This window comes from Saccopteryx leptura, chromosome 1, assembly GCF_036850995.1.
Source record: "Saccopteryx leptura isolate mSacLep1 chromosome 1, mSacLep1_pri_phased_curated, whole genome shotgun sequence".
Classification (NCBI taxonomy): domain Eukaryota; kingdom Metazoa; phylum Chordata; class Mammalia; order Chiroptera; family Emballonuridae; genus Saccopteryx; species Saccopteryx leptura.
In genome coordinates this window covers 2469827-2493044 of record NC_089503.1, presented here as the reverse complement: position 1 = coordinate 2493044, position 23218 = coordinate 2469827, and the positions used below count along the sequence as shown (strand labels likewise).

General features: G+C 63.1%; 1 protein-coding gene across 9 annotated transcripts in view; it reads right to left on the bottom strand.

The window, feature by feature from the left end:
• Nucleotides 1-23218, bottom strand: part of KCNQ1 (potassium voltage-gated channel subfamily Q member 1) — a 322087-nt gene that overhangs the window by 115502 nt on the left and 183367 nt on the right. The window contains exon 12 of one of the 9 annotated variants that reach the window (XM_066379498.1): nt 10967-12215. The exons of 7 other annotated variants lie outside the window; for them this stretch is intronic. In XM_066379498.1, the coding sequence (XP_066235595.1) occupies nt 12098-12215 (118 nt within the window). In that variant the 3' untranslated portion in view covers nt 10967-12097. Of the gene's footprint in view, nt 1-10966; nt 12216-21713; nt 21898-23218 lie in introns of those variants that run through there. One more of the 9 variants, XM_066379409.1, reaches the window with a different exon arrangement.

Here is a 23218-nt window from a genome sequence, read left to right as displayed (position 1 = left end):
CCGTGTCCTCAGCCCCCTTCACAGGGTGAGCCAAGCACGTTCCCAACCATGCCATCCTCGTGTCCAGGCTGCCATCCACGCCCTTCCCGCCCCGGGGCGTCCAGCTCGGTTCCGGGTCCCCGCCACCCCTGATGTGGAGAGGCACCCTGGGGAGCCAGCCGGGACCCCCATCACACATCCTTGCTCTGCTCCTCAAGGTGAGCTGTTCACATGACCTTTGGTCTCCAGGGCTCTGGGGCCCTCTCTCAACCTTCCCTCCATCCTCTGAGTCCCCGTGGGGCCCTCTGCAAGGACAAGGACAACAGGCCTGGATTCCTGCGGGAGGCCCAGCGGTTCCCAACACCCCCACCCCCCATGTGGGTGAGCTCAAGTGCGGCTACTTCCTACAGGGCCCCGCCGCCCATGGAGTTCCCTCTGTTCTGTCCATCTTACGGGTGGACAGGGAAAGGCGATCTTACTCGGAGGGTCTACGTGAGCCCCCCCATCTCTGCAAGCCAAAATGTGGGTCCCCGTTTGTCTGCCCCAGAGCCCCAGACACCCTCCGTGCTGCCTTCTCGCCCCTAACATCCGCAGAGGCTGAGCTCCTGACAAACCCCCACCCCCCCAAGCTAATCCAGAACCCCGCTGTCCTGGGGCCAGTCCTTCTTGGAGTCTAGCCTCATCGCCTTGCTGTGACTGGGGTGGATGTGTCCGTAACTTGCTCTCAGAAGGTGAGGGAACCCTTCAGAGCAGAAGGCCGGCACCGGCTTCTGCAGAAATGCCTCAAGGTCATGCCAGCTGCCTGTCAGGACCCCCTTGGGGAGGGGGAGCTGGGTGTGCAGAGCCCGAGCCCCCCCATCCAAGTGGCTCAGGTGTCGTCTGCCCCTGCTGCACTCCGTGCCTAGGGCCACCTCCTCCGGGGGTCAGAGCCACAGGCACCCAGTGTGTGGGGTGCACACACTGGGGTGCACTCCTCTATCTAGAGGAGCAGGGGGTCTGTCTGGTACTGCTAAGGAGAGGTCTGGGTGTCCTTCCTGAGCCTCTGGGCGGGAAGGTGCGGCCCCCGCGTGCCTCTGACCAGCTTTGGGAAGGGCTGCCTGCCCGGGGCGGGGGGGAGGGGGTAGGCGCATTCCAGGGGAAGGCAGGCAGGCCGGTTCTCCCATACTGAAGTCAGCGCTCAGTCAGGCCAACGCAGAAAAAACGTGATTTGGGGAAGAAATATCACATCATGTTCCTCCCCGCCGGGAACGGGCCTCACCCATCTCTCTGGCCTCAGTCCACTGACTCGTCACCGTCACCGCAGTCCCACCCAGAGACCCCTCCGGGCTCCCGGCCACCGCTGTCACATGGGCCACAGAGGGGCGGGGGTGGGGAGCGCTGGAACGGGGAGTGGGCCACTGCCCTGCCTCGGGTCTCAGTTTCCCCAGCTCTGGGAGGGCAGCACTGGTGCCTTGTATCTGGGCCCTGCGTTGCCGGCTCTGGCTGAAATACACCACTGCCCCCCACCCCCGATCTGGGGGTGCCGACAGAGCCCCCAAATCCATCTGGGGATAAATCCATCCCAGGTCAGGAGCCTGGGTGGACCGGCCTCCACATGCACCCCCACCCAAACCGGCCACGTCCGCACAACGTGTCACGTGAGCCATCGTGGCTGAGCCGCCGCCCGGAACCCACCCTGGGCCTCGCCGCCCCAGCCAGCTGGAAGCAATCTCCCGAGCGGGCAGGTGGTCCTCCTTCGCTGGCTCCAGCGAGGCCGTCCCCAGCCCCGCACCCACGCGGAGGTGGCTCCCTGCGCCCGGCCTCCCCGGGGCCCCTTCCCTGCCGGAATGAACCGAGCGCTCTGGAATTCGTGAAAAAACCAGGGGTCTCTCTCCTGCTGTTTTTCTTGGCGAGGTCTTATCGCACATGAGTGGGAAAGCCCGAAGGTTAGGGTTTCAGCCAGTTCAGCAGAATCTGAGAAGCGGGGAGCTGGGCCCCCGCCTCTCCCTGACCTGCTGGGCCCTAGGGAGCTCCTGGGGCCCCGGGATGATTCACCGAGCAGGTGACCCGTACTTGGGGCAGGGGGGAGACAGCGCTTGCACCAGCTGACAGGTTTTAAGAAAACCCAGCCCCCTCTGCTCTGTCCCCCTTCCTCCCCACCTTCCCTGGGCCTCCCTGGGCTGGAAGTAGGATTTCAGCCTTGGGGTCTGGAGCCAGGGGGGTCAGGGTCCTGAAGGCAGGACCAGGGCCCTGGGCCTTGAGTGGTGGGTGTGTCCAGGAAGCTAGCTAGTTTGGGTTCTGGAGGAAAGCCGCCTGGAACACAGGTCAATGTGGGGCCTCTGCTTCAGCGATGCGGAGAGGAGACCAGGGACCCCCGAACAGACACATGGCAGGGCGGCTCCACTCCAAAAGCTCTTTTCCTGATGCAAGGGGTGGGCTGAGCTGCAGCTCCCAGCTCGGAGTCAGTGTGTGCGTGTGTGTGTGTGTGTGCGCGCGCGCGCGCGCGTGAATGTGCGCCCCAACAGTCAAACAGCCACGTAGCAAGGCAAGTGAAAGTCAGAGCCTCCCTCACCAGCTCCAGCCCCACCACTGTGTCCCCCTCACCACAGAGGGGTCACAGGGGCGCCATCCATCTGGGGAGGGAGCGGGGACCGACACAAAGCTTCTCTGAATCTAGCCACTGGGCCGCCACGGATGGCCTTCGCCCGAGCACCCTTGACTCCTGTCCCCAAGTCACAGACTTGTACCCGTACACCACACCCCTCCCGGGGGGCTGAAGCGGGGCCCCCAGTGTTCCAGCCCCGGTGTTAGATGCGCGTACCGGGGACGCGGCCAGTGGTTTCCAGCAGACGGCCTGCCGGACAGCGGGGCTCTCTGGCCCATTTGTAAAGGGACCAGGGTGCTCCGGCCACAGCGAAGTCCAGTGGGATGGTTCTGACGGACCGTCCGTTTCTGAACACCTGGCTGCCCAGCTGCAGCCCTCGGAGCTCAGCACTGGTTACGGGATCACCTATCGGCTCCCCGTGACAGACACCGCTGTGCCCCCCCCCCCCGCTTTAGAGCTGGGGACACCGAGGGGAGGCCTCTACGTCTCGGTCAGCAGCGCACCCCGGGGAGCGGCAGGGCCCGCCAGGTGCTGAGGCCAAAGCTCTGTCTGTATGGGGTGGGTGACCCCTACCCCATTCTGACTCCTGGCTCTGCTGGACCCTCCGTCACCTCAGGGGAGTCCCGAATCGTCATCTGTGAGCCCAGGATAATCACAACGTTGCCCTCCCTGGGGGAGGGAGAGGGGGTGATGAGAGAGAGAGGAGGCACGGGCAGAGGTCAGAGCCGGCCGCTGGTGCCCAGTGGGAGCCACAGCCAGGGCGTTCAGACCCCTCCCACACTTCCCCTTGAGGGACAGCAAAGGGGGCGTCATGGTGCTGTGGGGAGTGGCTACGTGGGGACGAGAGAGACCCCTTGCACGACTGACCATCCTGGCCTTTCCTTCCCCACCTTCCCGCTGCCCGGGAGGCGCTGTGGCCCCAGCCCCCCACGCATGTCCGCTAGCCCACAAGCCTCCTTGCGGCCGGGGGTGAGGTGGGGGCCGAGGAGGCCCTGGCTGCTGGGCTGTTCCGTTGTGCAGAAACCCAACCCAGGGGGGAGGACGGCTGTCGCCCCCGAGGATTCAGGGCTGTCACCTGGGGAAGCGGGAGGGCTCCTCGTCCTGACAGGACAAGTGGCCCCATGTCGATAGACAGGAGACACTGTAAGTGATCTGGGGACGGCGGCGGGAAGCCCCGTGTATTATCTGAGCCTGCTGGGTCCCTGCTGTCCTTTCCACCTTTCCTTCCTGGCCTGCTCATTCCCGGCTCCCCGAGATTTTCACTGGGGGCATCCCGGGCCGGATCTGGTTTTCTCTAAGAGGTTGGGGTCCCCTGGGCAGGACCCAGACACCATGCGAGGAGGAGGAGGAGGTGGGGGAGAGGTGTGCATACGTGGAGGGTGGGGCTCTGTGTCAGAAACAGAGAGTGGGTTTACATTTCTGCTTTGCCCAGTGAGAAGAGCACATTCCTACGCACCTGCCGCCGATCCCAAAGGCTGGCAACTGCTCCGGGGCCCATGGGCACGCCCCGCCCTCCACCAGTGACTTCACCCTCCTTCCCAGCCAGGGAGAGACACTGCCTCCCCCCCCCCCACCCCCGCCCCGCATCTGGGTCTGGCCAGTGTGACTCGCTCTGGCTACTGGGTCATGAGCACAGTGGAAGCTGGCAGCCTCGTGTGCTGGGGCTGTCCTCTCCTGTGGCCACCACCGTGGGAACCGGCCCCGGCCAGCCGTTTGGACGAGAGGCCTCAGCCAGCAGCCAGGGCCCTGAGCTGTGAGCTGTGAGAGAGGCCAGCCCCGGCCAGCTAGGCCCTGCTCTAAACGCTAACCACTCCTCATGCTGAGCAAGCCCGCAGAGATTTGAGCAAGAAGCAACAGTTGCTATTCTGAGTTGCCAGGGTTTGGGGGAAGGTTTGTTTCGCAGAGAAAGCTAACTGATACGCTGTGCCCCTGAGCCTCCGCGGTGACTTGACTCAGTCACTTCTCCAGGTACTGCCCTCATACCAGGGACAGAACAGAGAGGCCTGGGACAGTTTTCAAGGGGCCTCCACATGTGCCAGGCCTCCCCAACGCTGCCCGGAGCGTGTTTTCATGTCCCACATGACAGGGAAGACACTGAGATTCAGAGAGGGAGGGGTTTGCTGCTGGTGGGGGTGGGGTCTCAAGAGCCAGAGCCCGGAGCAAACTCCTGGTCTGGGTGGGTTCGCACATCCCTAGTGTCCCACCAAGAGGTCCCTTAGGAGGCCACCGAGACCCCTCACTTGTCCCAACAGTAAATGGGGACAGCTTCCTGGGGCAGCAGGGAGCCCAGTCAGCTGTTGTGGGCAGGCACACGGACCTCCTCAGATGGACACCAAGCTCAGTCAGTGGCCACACATACCCCTGGCATAGGAGCCTGGCTCTGCCTATGGTCACCCCTTAGAGCAGGGGTCTCAAACTTGCGGCCCGCGGGCCGCATGCGGCCTGCTGAACAATTTTGTGCGGCCCGCAGACTAATCCACGAAGTTCAAAATATTTTGGATAAAATTAAGTAAGCCTAGGGGCCTACTTGTATTTTTCATTTCTCTAGCATCCCAGCTAGATATTAGCTTAGTTAACAGCAGTTGTGATGCGAACTACAGTTTCTGGTCGTTTTGTGACACTGAGTAAACTGCATGTACGATTGTGCTTGTTGTACTGATTTTTTTTTGTTTTCAACTGCAGTGAGAAAAATGTTGCGTAACAATTGCCTTTTGTAGACCTAGTGCAGCCTGCCGAACGGCTGTGATCTTGCTCTGCGGCCTACATGCTGAGTTGAGTTTGAGACCCCTGCCTTAGAGGGTCCTCATTGCCCACAGGACCTGAACTCAGCCTCTGCGGTGGGTGCAGCCCACACTCAGAGCCCCCCAGGGTGGCCGGACGGCCCCCCTCCATGGAGAAGCCTCAGACCCAGCCCCACCCCCCAGACGCCGGCCTTTCTCTCCTGCATTCGTCAAGCCTGCTTTTCTTGGCCTGTCGCACCCCCTGAGAGCTTTGAGGTGCGGGGCGTGTCATCTTTGAGCCCCCCACCCGCACCCCACGCCCTGACTCACTCAGGACCAGTCCCCACAGGGACCTCTGGGTCCAACCCCTCCGCTGGCAGGACCCCTTTAGACAGTACATGCGTTCCCCGCGCCCAGCGGTCCTTCACGTGAGACGGCCTGGCCGCGGGCTTCTGTGGGAGCTGAGGTGGCCACGGAAAGTGGGGTGAGGAGCTCTTGGGGCACATCTCCCGGGGAACACGGATGTGAGGGTGTCCCGGGGTGGGGGGCTGGGTCAGTGCCAGGTAGGAGGCGGCCGAGCTGGCCTCATGGACCACCCCCCCAAGGTAAACCCACCGTGGGGCGGCCTGCCTGAACTGGAAAAGGGGGACAAGGCTCTCAGGAGGGGCTGGGAGACAGACAGAGAGACAGACGGACGGACAGACAGCTCAGTGAGCTCTCCGCCTCGTCGGGGTCTCAGCTTGCACCCTGCCAGGGCCCTGGCCGGCCTGCCACCCCGCAGATGTGGGGGAGACTGCCGAGTGAGAGTGGGGGGAGGGTCCTCATAAAAGGCGCCAAAGGCACAAGGATAGGAGACCCCGCCTCCCCTGACCGACTCTGCCGGGCACCTCCCAGCCCTGCACACAGGGGAAAAAAAAGCCTGGAAAAGACTCTTGACCACCGGAATGTAAATCCCTAGAAATATTTCTCAATGCAATCTGCTAATTCCACTCACACCACGGACAGGAAACGCGGCACAGCCTCAGGCCCGGGGGCTGCAAACAGGGGCTTTCAACCGGGGGCTCCCAGGAGGGGCTGCCCGGCTGGGCTGTGGACGCAGGCCCTCAAAGCGCCCAGCGGGAGCCGGCTTATTAGCGGCCTCGAACAAAGGCCGCGGAGGCTGGGGGTCCCCTCGTGCGCAGCCCCCCGGCGGGGGGCCTTTCAACTCCCAAAGCGCTGCCTTTTAACTTGGCCTCCACGGCAGGACCGACAGGGGAAGAAATTAGTCGTGGAGGCGGCTGCATGTTTTGTAACTTGTCCTGCTGTCTCCCTGGAGTTGGGCCGGCCCCATGGCCCCCTCCCCTTGACATTCAGAAGGAATAAACCTGAAGCAGCCCCCCCCCCGAGGCCCCTCCCGCCTTTTTAACCCTTGACGAGCTTCAAAAGACGACGGAATCCCTTTCTTGGGTCTCTGGGCCTGACCTTCGCAGGTGCCGGGGAACTGTCTGTGGCTCTGTGAGCCCAGGAGGGAGGACGGTGCCCCAGGGAACCGCCCAGGCTCCCTCAGTACCAAGCCCCTGTGGCCCAGGGTTCCATGCCGGTCTCTAGTTCCCAACGAGGCCGGCTCCCCGACCTCTCCCCACTGCATGAGGAAAACGAAGCGTCATTGCCCCCCGAAGCCTCCAGGGCACAACTTCCTACAGGCTGCCTGGGAGATGCTCAGAGCTCCCCAGAAGACATAGGCCCTTGGGTTCCAGAAATGGGGCCTGCCCGGGGGGCCGCGGCTGCCTCTGCTCTCAGCTCCCATTTTCAGAGGCCAAGGAGAAGCCACTGCTGAGCCCCACTCCTGAGGTCCCCCGTGTAGGGTGCTTTGACCCGGCCCCCCAGGGGGTGCAGAGCCCTGGGCGAGCAGGGCTGACCTGTCCAGGGCTACCACTGCCGGCCTGCCTGCTCAGGTCCCACTCCCCGTAGAGAGAGCCTCCAGGTAACCCTTTGAGGTGTTGCCTCTGTGTGGGGAGGCCCCCCCAAGACCAGCATGGGCTCGGTCCGCAGGAGGCCTGCCCACGGGGCAGCCCCGGAAGGCAGCGGAGCCTGGGGAGGGGGTGCCTGCCTACAGGTGCCCATCTGCCTGCCTTCCTGGGGACATCGCCCAAGTACACGCCCGGCAGCAGGGACGCTGGGCTCGCCTCAGACTTTGAACTTCACCTTTTGTGATCAATGGAAGCCCCCTTCCTGGTCGATCTAAGGGACTGGGGGTGTCTCCTTGCACACCTCAGGCTGCTCAGGGAGCCGGCCGCACTGCTTTGGGTGGGAGCCTCTCGTGTCGGCTTTGGGGAGACGGCAGGGGGGTGGTTCCGGCTCTGAGGGTTGTGCGCGGGGTCAGGCATGCACGGCACAGGAGCACCTGGCGCGTGATGGGCGGGACCTGGTCTTCCACGTGTGATGAGAGTTTGGAGCGTGTTCACTTCTGTCTTCCTGTCACTGAGCACTGTGGGAAACTGAGGGTGCCTCTGGAAGTCCCAGCCCAACGGGGGCTGTTTGTCTCTGTAAAGCCAGCAGCCAAGGCTACCATCAGAGCAGCCTGGCCCATGCAGGTTCGCATTGGATTCGGACAGTCAGTAAAGAAACAATGGAGCCAAGAACTGATGGGCTGTCATCTTTAATCCTAGCTTGCACCTGGCGGGCAAGTAAAAACACACACTGGGCTCCAAAACCCACTCACATTCAGTGCTCACAAAGCTACTGACTTATCCGAGTTTCCTAGAATCAAAGGTTTCTAGCTCACCAGACTTATTCACCTCTGTTCCCCATCTCCTTCCTTCTCCCTGCAGAAACTCGACACAAACTGGCTTCTCACTCAACACTCCGCCATCTTGGCTGCTTCTCCTGGCCTCCTCCACGTGGCCTCTCTCTGCTCTCCTCTCTGCTGTCTCCTCTAATGATAATCTCAGGAACCAAGAGAGCAAGCTCCCGTTCTGCCCCCATTTTATAGTGTAGAAATCCAAACCTTTAATCCAATATACAAAATAGGGAAGTCTCTAATACAAAGTCACTTCTCTGAGGCATGATGGGATTGCACCACCCCATATCAGAAGGGGTGGGAAAGGCTTAATCCCAAAACCAAGCCCCAGGCTACAAGAATCCTGCCTGCCCATAGCCTGCCCTCAACACACATTAATATCACCTGGGCAACGGCCTCCACGTGGGCAGCGCCATCTTTAACAAAGTGAGCATAATATATTTTATCTGCCCAACAGTCTCCCCGGAAGCACATCGCGTGCGGCCCCAAGTGCTGTCACCGGCTGCTGTGGTTGTTACCGGCGAGCCTCACTCAGGCACCGGGGCCACCAGACAAAGCCTGCTACCCAGCAGGCAGGCAGCATGTTGGCCGAGGGCAGGACAGAACCACAAAGGTTTCTGGGCAGAGATGATTCTCCCCGCTTATTCTGTGGTCTGTGTTCTCCAAGCTCTTGGGACCTGTGTGCCAGGTGTGACAATATGGCATTAACCACTGGATGCCTCTTGAGATGGCCAAGGAAGGGGAATTTGTGATCCCACAGCCGCGGCTGGGAAGCACAGGTACGCCCGCCCCCCGCCGCTGACGGACGGGGACGTGGAGACTTAGGAGGTCAGCTCTGTACCCAAGACCACACAACAGCTCGGAGGTGGCCTGGTGGGGCTTCAGACCTCGGCGGCCACAGGGCCCCCTGCCACCAGCGTGCACTCAAGGTGCGGTGCCGGCTGAGGCTTGCTCAGGCCCAGGGTGGACGGCAACACCTCGGTGTGGCCCAACGTGCGCCGTTCCTGTTCCACCTGCGACCCGCGCGCGGCACTGGCTGGGTCCCAGGCCCAGGGTGGACGGCAACACCTCGGTGTGGCCCAACGTGCGCCGTTCCTGTTCCACCTGCGACCCGCGCGCGGCACTGGCTGGGTCCCAGGCCCAGGCCGACCTTGTGGGGGCTCTCAGACGGCCCAGGAGCACTGGCGGTCAGAGGAGCCGCGGCAGTGGCTGGGTCCCAGGCCCAGGCCGACCTTGTGGGGGCTCTCAGATGGCCCAGGAGCGCTGGCGGTCAGAGGAGCCGTGGCACTGGCTGGGTCCCAGGCCCAGGCCGACCTTGTGGGGGCTCTCAGACGGCCCAGGAGTGCTGGCAGTCAGAGGAACTGCGGCACTGGCTGGTCCCAGGCCCAGGCCGACCTTGTGGGGGCTCTCAGACGGCCCAGGAGCACTGGCGGTCAGAGGAGCCGCGGCAGTGGCTGGGTCCCAGGCCCAGGCCGACCTTGTGGGGGCTCTCAGATGGCCCAGGAGCGCTGGCGGTCAGAGGAACTGCGGCTCTGGCTGGCCTGGCTCTCTCCGCGGCGACGTCTAAGTCACCCTTGCAGCCACTGGAAGCCACTGATCCCTGCCCTTCTTCTTCCTGCTCGCCCGCATCCTGGGAGCGGCACCCCACGAGGGGGTGGGGTGGAGGGTCGGGGGTGGGAGAGCGGCGCCCGCGAGGGGGTGGGGTGGAGGGTCGGGGGTGGGAGACGGCGCCCGCGAGGGGGTGGGGTGGAGGGTCGGGGGTGGGAGACGGCGCCCACGAGGGGGTTGGGTGGAGGGTCGGGGGTGGGAGACGGCGCCCACGAGGGGGTGGGGTGGAGGGTCGGGGGTGGGAGACGGCGCCCACGAGGGGGTGGGGTGGAGGGTCGGGGGTGGGAGACGGCGCCCGCGAGGGGGTGGGGTGGAGGGTCGGGGGTGGGAGACGGCGCCCACGAGGGGGTTGGGTGGAGGGTCGGGGGTGGGAGAGCGGCACCCCACGAGGGGGTGGGGTGGAGGGTCGGGGGTGGGAGACGGCGCCCGCGAGGGGGTGGGGTGGAGGGTCGGGGGTCTCTCCCTTCCTTCCGTAAGGAAGGAAGACAACAGGGAAACTGAAAAAGATCGGGGGCAGGGGATGGGAGGCCAGGCTGGGCTGGGGCCCTAAGCGTGGGGTCTGCAAGGGGCTCTGGCGGGCGGATTCCAGGTGAGGACAGGTGTGTGAAGGGGACAGGAAGTGAAGGAAGGGAGAGAAAGGCCCGGTCAGGGGAGGGCTGGGGGCTGACGCACCCATCAGAGATCTACCCAGAGGGCTGGGGCGGTCCTGGGGGTTTTGAGTCAGGCCAGGCATGTAGCCTGTCAACCTAGAGGTCACCTTGAGAATGGATCAACTCCACAGACCAGGAGCTGCCCGGGGCACTGAGGCAACACCCGGTCAACAGAACAAAACAAGAAAAAATGCAGTGACAGGGGAAGGGCCCTTCCAGCCTTCTGGAGCAAAGTTGAGGCCTTCTCCCTGATCCCGGAAGGACCCCCGATTCCGAAACGCGGGTCCCCAGCAAGGGGACCCGCTACCCAGGGTCTCAGACCCCGAGATCCCGGGAGCAAGGAGGGTGCGGGAGGGTCCCCAGGAAGTAAGTCCCCGGCAGGCTGCGGGGGGTCTTGCTCCCTTCTCTCCTCCGAGCCAGCCAGCGAGCCGGCTTTCCTGTCTCTCCCCTCCCCAGGCCTTCCTGAGGGACCTCCCCACGCCAGTCCCTCTGCCTCTGCTCTCGGAGAGCCTGTGTTGAGAACAAAGTAAGAATGGGGGAGGGGGCAGGGGCTGGGGCAGGGGCTGTGACTTCCTGGAGCTAACCCTCCCCCACTGCCAGCCAGAGCTCCTCCTCGCCTGGGGCCTGCAGGGCCTGCTGGGGCCCGGCTGAGCGGCTCTGGGAGGAGGATGGGGGCAGGGAGGGAAGGGCAGAGCTGGAATGGAAGAGAGATGGCCACCTCAGCTGTTCTGGTGTTGAGCTTTCTGGAGTGTTCTGCAAAGGGAGGGACAGTCTGCTGCTATTTCACGTGCCTCGTGGGCCCAGCTGACCCGAACTCCCCCTTCCTCTTCCTCAGCGGCCTCGAACATTGTGGAGGGACCCCTAACCCGAGACCCAGAGGCCAAGGGACGTGGGTGCGTGGAATAGCTTGCCACCTTGTCCTTGCAGGGGTGTGGTGACGTGGTGTGGGCCCTGCTGGGAGCGAGAAGGACTAGGGGCACTCAGCTCAGGTACCCCGGTCCACCCCCTCCTTGACCCCAGGGCGGCTGGATTTCCCGGAGGGCCACTGTCCCCAGCTAACAGGACTCTTTCTGCCGATCCTGGCTGATTATTAACTTTCAGGGGGCCCAGGTGCTGGGAGTCCACAGCCCTGCAGGGCGCGGAAGGCCCCTGGAAGGCCTGGCTTGGACGCCCCTCCTAACACAGCCCCCGGATGACTGTGTGTTCCTTAGGTGCTGGGAACTTTGTCTGCATGCATCTCATTTAAGATCACACAGAGCCCTGCAAGGAAGGGCTTGTGCCCCCCAGTTGACCTGCAGGAAAATTAAATTTCAGGCTGAGACCACGTGCCTCCTAGGTGACTTGAGCAGGATGTGAACCCGGCTGGCCGGGGGGCCCCCCACCCTGAGGAGCGTGTCTGGGGAGATGGGGACTGGAGACTGGCCACACAGTCCGGGCTAGAAAGCTGGCCCAAGTTAGGGAAGGGGCCATGGACAAGAGACCCCATGGTACCACTCCGTGATCCTCAAATCTCTGTTTGACTTCCGGTGTAGATGAGAGACCACAAACGCCTCACCTCACCTAGGCTCCCTCCCTGCTGGCCTGGTGATGGCGGGTGCTTCCGATAGAAGCCTGGGCTTCTGTGTGGACGCCCCCCCACCCCCACTGACCCCAGCTGGACTGGCCTGGACAAGAAGGTGGGAGGGAACAAAAGCAGTGGGCTGTTGGCTCCTCGGAGGATCCTGACTAGTCCAGGGCCCGCTGGCCAGTCTGCATCTCGACATCACGATCCCCAAACTCATTCAACACAGCGGCATATTGAGACCCTACTGTGTGCCCGGCCTTGGGCCAGATGGGATCCCTGGCGGTGGCTCTGCTGGCCCAGCTGCTGCTGGCTGCCGGCAGCCCGTGGCTCCCTGCAAAGGTGGACATGGGATGCCAGTTTCTGAGCCAGAACGCCAGGCCCGGACCGGACCGTCTGCCCTGTTCGACGCGGGCTGCGGGGGTCCCGCCCCCCCCCCCCCCAGCCAGAAGTGCCCGGCTGCCTGTGCTTGCCACAGGACTCCCTCTTGTCGCAGGAGTCCTATCTCTGCGGCCAGCCAGGGCCCGACCATCGCTGGAAAGCTCTAGAGATAAGATGTTCTGGGAGGCAGGGAGTGGAAATTCACCAGGCCCCGCAGGACCCAGACTGTTTGTGTTGACGCGACTTGGCAGGCCAACCCCTGGGAGGCTGCTGATGGAGGGGGGACACCCAGCAATTCCTAGACAGCCATCGCGGGCGTGGCGCGGCTGCAGCCACGTAGCTGACCGCAGGGCAGCCCTTTCCTGCAGCTCGGCCGGCCAGTCGGCCGGCTGGCCACATAGCCCCAGTACCTGAAACCATCCCCCTGGCTGGGAGGGAGGGGACCACTGATGAGCTGTGGCATGTCCCAGGAAGCCAGGGACGGGGTCCTCGGTTCTGGCCTTAGTTCCTGGCTTCTTTCCCCAAAGAGGGAATTGCCCGAGCCTGGTCCTCAGGGGGCGCGTGTAGCTTTGGGTTATTGACGGCGACCCCCAAATGTGGGGAATTATAAGGGGCACAGACAGCACCTAACATGGAACTGGCAACCAGACACAACGTGTGTGAGAGATGTGGGTGGGTGGGGTTTGATCCCACGGGTAGGGTCAGCCCTTGTCAACAGAGCGTGTCCCGTTGTCCATCCTAGAGAGGGAGAGGTCCAAGGCGGGGTGCAGCCCGGCGGTGGCTGAAACCCTCTGAAATGTGCTTTTTATGGGAGGCAATGAATCCCCCAAGTGTCAGGCCTGGGGTTGTCAGAGGAAGCCCTGTTTTAGCTCAGATAGTCAAGTCCAAAATGTGTCCCCCAGCTGACGGGCAGCCTCACCCCTCCGCCCTCTCCATCACAGTGGGCCAGCCAGGGGAGGAGTTTGGGGGAGACTCCATGGTGGTTTTATGGTCTGCATCAAAGTGGCTGTCGACCTGCCCTCCCCCTGCCCACTCAACCACGGGAGCCCAGACCCACGCCGGGAGGCTGAGTGGCACTCAGGTCAACACAGGGCTCCAGGGGAGTGCGGGGGCCACCACCCTGGCCAGTCAACCCTCACAAAGGCGGGGCTGGCTGGAACGGAGCCAAGAGGGACAGAGTAGAGAGCGGCGGTGTCACGGGAAGGCGTCCACCTACCCCCCGAGAGAGGGACTCCTGGTTCTGACTGTCTGGGTGGTCCTGGGCTCTTAAGGCTCAACCCAGCCAAGCAAGGATGAGAGTCCGTTCCAAGAGATAGAGGAGGGTGCGGCGGTGGAGGCCGGCGGAGGCCTGGGTCTTTCTCAGTGTGTGGTGGCCCCTGCCCCACCCTGCGCCCGGACAGCACGGCCACTGGCCACCCTCCCTCCTTCCCCAGGCCCCTCGCACAGCGGGCACCAGGTCTGGGGCGCCAGCCTGGCCCCCGCCTTGCCCTGCCTCCCTCCTTTCCATCCCGTAAGCTCTGTCAAGACCTGGGCGGCGGCAGGAGGGTCCTCCCTGGTCACCCCTCTACCCCCCCCCCACTGGCCACCAAAGGGACCTGGGTGTCCTAGGAAGCCCACCCTGCCCCCACCTCCCTGGGCTCTGCAGGATAAGGCCTTTAAGGTGCAGACTCCCCTGAGTTCTCCAGAGAGCAGGGGTTCCTGAGAGAGGCGCGGGGAGCAGGAGTCCCTGAGAGAGGCGCGGGGAGCAGGGGTTCCTGAGAGAGGCGCGGAGAGCAGGGGTTCCTGAGAGAGGCGCGGAGAGCAGGGGTCCCTGAGAGAGGTGCGGGGAGCAGGGGTTCCTGAGAGAGGCGCGGAGAGCAGGGGTTCCTGAGAGAGGCGCGGGGAGCAGGGGTTCCTGAGAGAGAGAGGCGCGGAGAGCAGGGGTCCCTGAGAGAGAGAGGCGCGGAGAGCAGGGGTCCCTGAGAGAGAGGCGCGGAGAGCAGGGGTTCCTGAGAGAGGCGCGGAGAGCAGGGATCCCTGAGAGAGGCGCGGAGAGCAGGGGTCCCTGAGAGAGAGAGGCGCAGAGAGCAGGGGTCCCTGAGAGAGGCGCGGAGAGCAGGGGTCCCTGAGAGAGGCGCAGAGAGCAGGGGTTCCTGAGAGAGAGAGGCGCGGAGAGCAGGGGTCCCTGAGAGAGGCGCGGGGAGCAGGGGTCCCTGAGAGAGGCGCGGAGAGCAGGGGTTCCTGAGAGAGAGAGGCGAGGGGAGCAGGGGTTCCTGAGAGAGGCGCGGGGAGCAGGGGTCCCTGAGAGAGAGAGGCGCGGAGAGCAGGGGTTCCTGAGAGAGAGAGGCGCGGGGAGCAGGGGTTCCTGAGAGAGGCGCGGGGAGCAGGGGTTCCTGAGAGAGGCGCAGAGAGCAGGGGTCCCTGAGAGAGAGAGGCGCGGAGAGCAGGGGTCCCTGAGAGAGGCGCGGGGAGCAGGGGTTCCTGAGAGAGGCGCAGAGAGCAGGGGTTCCTGAGAGAGGCGCGGGGAGCAGGAGTCCCTGAGAGAGGCGCGGGGAGCAGGGGTTCCTGAGAGAGGCGCGGAGAGCAGGGGTTCCTGAGAGAGGCGCGGGGAGCAGGGGTCCCTGAGAGAGGCGCGGAGAGCAGGGGTCCCTGAGAGAGGCGCGGAGAGCAGGGGTTCCTGAGAGAGAGAGGCGCGGGGAGCAGGGGTCCCTGAGAGAGGCGCGGGGAGCAGGGGTCCCTGAGAGAGGCGCGGAGAGCAGGGGTCCCTGAGAGAGAGAGGCGCGGGGAGCAGGGGTCCCTGAGAGAGGCGCGGAGAGCAGGGGTTCCTGAGAGAGAGAGGCGCGGGGAGCAGGGGTCCCTGAGAGAGGCGCGGGGAGCAGGGGTCCCTGAGAGAGGCGCGGAGAGCAGGGGTCCCTGAGAGAGGCGCGGAGAGCAGGGGTTCCTGAGAGAGAGAGGCGCGGGGAGCAGGGGTCCCTGAGAGAGGCGCGGGGAGCAGGGGTCCCTGAGAGAGGCGCGGAGAGCAGGGGTCCCTGAGAGAGGCGCGGGGAGCAGGGGTCCCTGAGAGAGGCGCGGGGAGCAGGGGTCCCTGAGAGAGGCGTGGGGAGCAGGGGTCCCTGAGAGAGGCGCGGGGAGCAGGGGTCCCTGAGAGAGGCGCGGGGAGCAGGGGTCCCTGAGAGAGGCGCGGGGAGCAGGGGTCCCTGAGAGAGGCGCGGGGAGCAGGGGTCCCTGAGAGAGGCGTGGAGAGCAGGGGTTCCTGAGAGAGGCGCGGGGAGCAGGGGTTCCTGAGAGAGGCGCGGAGAGCAGGGGTTCCTGAGAGAGAGAGGCGCGGAGAGCAGGGGTTCCTGAGAGAGAGAGGCGCGGGGAGCAGGAGTCCCTGAGAGAGGCGCGGGGAGCAGGGGTTCCTGAGAGAGGCGCGGAGAGCAGGGGTTCCTGAGAGAGGCGCGGGGTGAAACCCCGCCGGCCGCCGTGGAGCGGGGGGGTCGATGGGGGGGGCGCGAACGTCTCCGTGCTGGGGGGCTCCTTGCTGGTGCCAGGAGCGCCCTTGCCAGGAGCTTCCCAGGATGTGCGCGTGTGTGCGTGCAGGTGGCCCAGCGGGCGGCTGTCACCGCCTGCCGAGCGTCACTCGGCCTCATCTCCCTGCTCCTCCTCAGCCAGAGGGCGACGGGCACGCTCAGGGTCTGCCCCGCCCCAGGCTCCGTGCGTGCCCAGCGGCCCCCCACCTTCCCGGGCCCCCTCAGGATCTGCCCCGCCCCAGGCTCCGTGCGTGCCCAGCGGCCCCCCACCTTCCCGGGCCCCCTCAGGGTCTGCCCCGCCCCAGGCTCCGTGCGTGACCAGCGGCCCCCCACCTTCCCGGGCCCCCTCAGGGTCTGCCCCGCCCCAGGCTCCGTGCGTGCCCAGCGGCCCCCCACCTTCCCGGGCCCCCTCAGGGTCTGCCCCGCCCCAGGCTCCGTGCGTGCCCAGCGGCCCCCCACCTTCCCGGGCCCCCTCAGGATCTGCCCCGCCCCAGGCTCCGTGCGTGCCCAGCGGCCCCCCACCTTCCCGGGCCCCCTCAGGGTCTGCCCCGCCCCAGGCTCCGTGCGTGCCCAGCGGCCCCCCACCTTCCCGGGCCCCCTTCAGCGTCCAGGCGAGAGGGGCGCCGATGAGCTGAGACACGTGTCGTGAGGGAACGAGGAAGCTGGGCTCTTCGGGAAAAGGCACGATCGTCCGTGTGGTTTCCTTGCGTGAGGAAGGGACGGCCCCATTGGACAGATGACGGTCTTCCCCTGCCGGCCGGTCTTCGAGGCCCGTCCCACCCGACACGGCCGGAGCCTGGGCTTGCTGGCCGGGCCGGGCCCCTTCCCCCGCCACGCCTGTGCCCATGCTGCGCCCTCGCCCGGCCTGTCACCTCCTCCTTTGAGATTCACCTTTGTGCAGCCTTGGCTGGTCCTCAGGTCCCCGCTACCTGTCTGCCTAACACTCGCTGCTACAGTGAGCGGCTCCATCCGTGGCCCCTCGGGGTAGGTGGGGCGTCAGAGCCCCGTGCCCAGGCCCGGGACACAGGGATGAGCAGGAGGAGCAGAGAGCAGGCCTTCATCCCTGCCCACGAGGAACGGCTCTGCAGCTACCCTGACTCGACCCAGATCACTCGTGGAAGTCTCAAACCCATGCCCAGCAGGTGGCACGGTCGGAGGACATGTGTTGCCCCCCCGGGGGGGGCCTGGGAAGGCAGGCAGGCACCAGGTGGGGGCCTCAGGGGCTGACCTCGATGCCCAGGACGGATGTGTAAGGGGAGCAGGCTGCAAGGGACGGGGGTCTGCCCGCCCCCACCCAGTCAGGTACAGAAGGCTGGAATGAATGCTCCTGTTGGACTTATCCCCGGGGGTGGGCGTGGAGGTGGGCGAGCAGGAGTCCTCCAGGCCAGGGCTGGCGGGGCCACGCCTGTAACAGGCCCCAGCAACAGGAAGAGCTCAGGAAAGAGGCCTCGGCCCCCAGCTCGGGCCCAGAGACGCTCCAGCCCCCACCGTGTTCTCTCTGCAGAGACTCCTGTGGGCTGGGGGATGTGGAGGGGTGGGGGGCGCCACGGGCCCGGCAGCCCCCACCGCCCAAGTGCAGACGCATTGTGTGGGAGCTCCCCACATTGGAGGGGGGGACAGCGCGGGACCCGGAGAACAAAGGCGCAGCGCTGAGCGGCACGCGGGGCGTCGCATCTGCAGGGCTGGGCTGCGAGTGGGTGTTTGCCCATCTGGAAGCAATATCGCAGTAATGTAAGCCGGCCAGAGGACGGGATATTCTCTGAATACGTGAGCTCTACAGTGAGGAATATGGATTTAATGGATAATCTTACCAGCGGCCAAGAGAACTCAGATCCCTCCTCGGGCCTTCACCCTGTCCTTGGCTGCTGCTGCAGCCCGGCCCAGCCCAGCCGGGGGCCAGCAGGGCCTGTGGCCATCCGTGGCCTCCAGGAATGGGGCTGACTGGGAGTGGGAGCTCATGTGTGCCTCCGGTTGGGTGGGAGGGGGAGGGAAACGGGAGACCTGCCCCAGCCGCAAGCGGGGGGCGCCCGTCCGTGAGCCACCCCTCCCCTAATGTACACAAGGAGAACGAAGTCGGGGAAGTAGAATGTGGGGTGACCGTGTGCGTGTGTGTGGGGGGGTGATTCATTAAAAACCTTACAACGGCCACAGATTGTTCTGGAATCTGGGGGTGGGGGTTGGGGGGGTAGGAGGAGAAGAAACCATTTCTGTAGCCCTTCCCAACTCAATATAGCCGGGATAATAAAATCAAACAATGAAAACCACAGCGGAAAAGATGACTGAAGCGTTTTTTTTATGGCGAGCGGCAGAGGAAGAGCGCAGAAGGCCCGAGGAGCGCGGCGAACAATGGGACTCGGGGATGGTTTCCAGAAGGCGGGAGGAGGCGCGGAATGCAGGTCCGGCTGGGGGGGGGGGGGCGCCAGGAGAAGTGGGGCTGCCCCCACCCACCCCCGCACGGAAGGGTCCACTGGCTCTTCTCTTGGGGGTCTCTTTCTCTTGGGAGGGGCTCATGAACCCCCCTCCCCCAGAAGGAAAATCCCCCAAATATCAAAACACTTCCCCCCCCAGTGCTTCATATCACGGAATTCTTTCACCAGGGTCCTCCTGGGCTCCCTGGACCGGTGGCGGTGATGGGTGGCCCGCACAGGTGGGGGCCTCTGTCCTCTCCATCCCTACCTAACCCCGTGTACAACTACAAGGGGTTTCCAGGGAGCCGACCTCGTTCTGACAGCCGCCTGGAGGGGTGTGTGTGTGTGGAGGGGAGAAGGCAGGGGTGGGGGTCCTCCCGTTTCCCCCACTGTCGCCTCCTCCCCCTCCTCCCCGAATCCAGCTGAAGACCCGCCAGGAGACAATGTGTGCGCCCCGTGCCAGGGGCTGCGAGAAAGTCACGTGCAGAAAAGGCGCGGGAGCCCAGGCGCTCTGGCTTCCAGGCTGTGGGGTGCGGCTGGGGGAGGGGGAGGAGGAGGGAGAGGCAGGCCCGGGGCTGGGGTGTTCCTGGGGGGGCTTCCGCTGCTGCAGGCCCCCTCCACCCCATTGAGCTGCTCATTGCGAGGGACACAGCAGCCCCTCAAGCTCCTCCCCTCTCCCAACATCTCACGAGGTGGGGACGAGGAGGCTCCGAGTCCGGCACCCAGGCCTGCAGACGCCAGTCCAGTGCCCTCTGGCCGGGGGGTTGGTTGTTCCAGCCCGGTGCCCTGGGGGAAGCAGTTGAGAAGGGGGCCCAGACCTCTGCCCCTCAGCATTTCCCTCAGATCACTGGGAGCCCTGCTCTGAGCCTTGCCCAGGGCCTGGGAGGCCTGTCGGTAAGGAAGCACAGAACCCCCGTGCTGGTCCTGGACCCAGAGAGCCTGTCATGTTCTCCCTGATGCCAGGTGGACTCTGTGCTCCTTGTGGGCAGGGAACACCAGTGCCCATCCCTACCACCCTGCAATTCCCACGCCTGGCGGAGGACCGGGCGAACAAAAGGCGCTCACCACGTGCAAGGTGTGTAGGCGAAAGAGGGCAAAGAATGGAGCGGTTTTTTCACAGCTCAGATAAGGCACACACACACACACACACACACACAGCCTCTCCCCAGGCTTCCAAAGGACTCATAACCCATTCCCTCCCTGGACCTGAGCACCTCCCTGGCTTTCTGGGGCAGGGGCAGGAAATAGAAGTCATGTTTCTCACTTTCACAGACGGGAGAGAGACCCAGCAAGGCCGGGGGTCGACCAGTTTGCAGTGATCCCGTTTGTTCCAAATGGTCAGTGCCATGGAAGGGGACAGACACAGGTGAGCGGCTCCGGCCACCAGCCACGGTTCCAGGCAGGCTTTCCAATGAACCAGCTCTGCCTCCCCTCAAAGGCACCCTCCTGTGAAGCAGTGCCAGGACCCTCCCCCACCCACTCTGGGGCTGCACACTGGATTCGAGAGACCCTGGAGTTAAAAGGAAATGTGAAAAATCAGATTCCTTTTGTAAGCTGCCAAAGTCCCGTTCCCTTGGTGGAGGGCCCCCAAGAAGCTTTGCTTGGCGTTGAAGGTATGTCAATCACAGAGACCTGTGAGAAAACGACCTGCCTGAGAAACTGGTTTTCACGCCCTGTGCCCAGTCTCGGGGTGCAGATGGGAAGAGATGGTGGAGTTGCCCCAGCCTTGGGAAGCCACAGTGTCTGGGAGGGCGCTCACACTTGGTAGACGATGACCAAGGCATGTGAAGAGGGTCCTTCAAGGGGCATGAGAGTCCCTGGAGGTGAGGGGTAACTCAGGGAACCCACTGGACACACAAGGCATTGCTCAGAGGAGGCTGTGTGTCCCAGGCAAGGAGGTAGCCCATGCGAAGCCTTGGGCAGGGCACTCCTGTGTGCAGTGCAATGGGGGGGGGGCATGAGGCAGTGTCACTGGGGCCTGGAGCAGTGGCTGGGGGGGGGCTGGGAGGGTACACCTGGAGGGTGGGTAGGGCCAGTGGGTGGGAAAGGGCGGCTGGTAGTCGCCACTACACAACCGCGCCCCACACACACTGCAGGATCAGCAAAAGAAGTATGAAAATTATATTCTAAACAATAGTAAGATAGTCTTGAAATGGAAAACCGATCTAAATGAAATGGAGAGACATCCCATGTTCATGGACTAAAACATAACATTATCGAGATGCCAGGATTCCCCCAATTGACCTATAGATTCACCACAATCCCTCTCAGGATCTCATATATATATATATATATAGCAGAAATGAACACGCTGATCCTAAAATTCAAACGGCAACTCAAGGGGACCCACAACAGCCAAACAATCTTCAAGAACAAAGTTGTAGGGCTCACGTTCCTGATTGCAACACTTACTGCAGAGCCACCACAACGAAGACACTGTGGTATCCGTGTCAACACAGACACACACACCGGTCAACGGGATGGAACTGAGTGTCCAGGAATAAGGCCTCGCGTTTATGACCAATTGGTTTTGACATGTGTGCCATGGGGGGTGGGGGTGGGGGAGAAGAACAGTCTCTTCAACCAGCGGTGCGGGGGAACTAGATGTCCGTTTTTATGGCAAAGAATGAAGTGACTAGACCCCTACATCACACCACAGACAGAAACGGACTCAACTGAATCAAAAACCTAGGTGTAAAAGCAAAAAACGAGACAGCTCTCAGAGGAAAACGCAGGAGTACATCTTTGTGGGCTTGGATTTGCACATTGTTACTTAGTCAACACACGCAACAACAACGACGACGACACAAATACATCGGATGCATCCAAAATTAAACATTTTTGCGAGTCAAAGGACACCCACCATCAAGGAAGTGAACAAGGCAACTCACCCACGCAATGGGAGAAAATGGACCCGATAAGGGGCGTGTGCAGCTAGACTATAGGAAGAACTCTACTCAATAGTAAAAAGATAAGTAACCCAATTAAATACTAATTGGGCGAAGAATCTAAATAGGCATTTTCGTAAAAGACACACAGGTGGACAGTGAACACCTAAAGATGTGCGAAATAAACATCGTCAGCCATCACAGAAACACAAACCAAAACCCGGGAGGCATGGCTTCACGCCCACCAGGGAGGCGAAGATGAACGTTTCAGACAGTAATACGTGTTGGCAAGGGTGTGGAGAAGTCAGAGCTCTCGTCTGGGGCCGGTGGGGACGCGAGATGGTGCAGCAGTGTGACGTTTTGACAGTGGGCGATTCCTTGCAAGGGCCCACCCAGAGCTACCCGTGACCCGGCAACTCCACTCCTTGGTGGACACCCAAGTTAAGTGAATATCTGTGTCTATTAAAAAAAAAAAGTTTGCGCCCCAGTGTTCACAGCAACGTTATTCAAAATGGCCGAAAAGTGGAAACAGCCCAAATGTCCATCAGCGGATAAATGGACAAATGAAAATATGGTCTAGATGTATATGGCATATGATTTGGCTGTAAGAACGAATGCTACACGGACACACGCTACAGCGTGGACGGACTGTGGAAACACGCTTGCTGAAAGGAGCCAGCTACAGGAACCCAAGTGCCGTGTGATTTCCGTTTCTGTGAAGCGTCCAGAACAGGCAACTCCGTTGGGAAGAGCGAGGAGACACGTGGAGCCTGGGGTGGGAGCGGGAGCAGGGGCAGGGGGCGACCGCTATAGGACTCAGAGTTTCTCTGAGGGGTGTTGAAAATATTCTGGAACAAGAGAGCGGGGATGGTTGCACAACTCTAAACATCCTCAAAACCGTTGAATTGTATACTTGAAGCGGGTGAACCGTATGGTATGTGAATGATATCTGAATAAAACTGTTACAAAAACAAAAATCAAAACCCAGGAACACAGAACAGCCCTGCAGGACCAGAGCGGGCCCTGAGATTGCCCCCCCCCCCGCCCGGGGAGCTGTTCCCAAACGTGGGGGGAACTGGGAAGCCCCCTCCAGGCCCCGGGGGCCAAGCTCCTGCCCACGTGTGGCTCCACAGCTCCCAGGTTGGATATTTCTCATGGTGAAGGCCCAGGGACAGGGAGCCAGAAGTCGTCTGCAGCTGGGTGGGGGTGGGGGTGGGGGGTTAGGGGGGCCTGGAAGCCGTGCAGCGGAGATGGAGGCTCCCACGCTCCAGGGCCAAGCTGACGTGACTGAAGCTAAACAGACCCCATGCCACAACGGGGTTACAGCTAATTCTGTGCAGCGCGCGGAGCCCCCGGCCAGCGATGGCAGCCGCGGGGAGGGGCGGCGGGGCGGGCAGCCCCAAAGGTAATTTGCACACGGAGTTTATAAGGCCCCTCAGCTCTTTTTAAACATATGCTTCTCTGATTATAAACAGCTGATGGCTCACAAGATTCAGATTTTCCAGCAAGCCTTCCAAAAAAAGATTACACTCCAAGCAGAGAAAGGTGACCGGGGGCTTTGCTGCTCTCCCGGCAGCTGGAACCACCCCGGTTGCCAGGCTCTGAGCATGTCACATCTGTACAATGTTTGCTGCCATCAACATGTCCCTAGGAGGGCTTTGGCCCTGGCCACGGGCCTGGGGAGGGACGGGGTGAGGGACACGAAGCCCCCCGTCTCAGGGGGGGGGGACCCCCTGCTGCCTGGAGCTGCAGCCAGCCGAGTGAAGCCTCCACCTCCTCCTGTGTTTGCATGGAGGTCACGGGCCGAAACTAGAGTCTTCTGCCGCCCCCCCCCCCCGCCCCCTGTGCTCTCTCCCGGAGGCCTCTGTGCCGACCCCCACCCCGGGGGGGGGTGCTGCCTGTGCTGACTCCGGTTCCCACCACCCACTCTCTTTGGGGACTCAGAGCACACCTAAGGGACGTTAGAAGGGAGGAGAGCAAGAGAGAAACACGGCGGGGACGGCGCGCCCAGCCTGCTCTGCGCGATGGTCGGCCGCCGCGGACCCCGGGGAGGAGGCCGTCCACGTCGAGTCTGCCACGTGGCGTTGCCGCAGCGCTCCGGGCTGCTGGGGCGTCCTCTCCCTGCTGGGGGGACTCTCCGAGGCCTCCTCCACCAATGTCACACAGAAT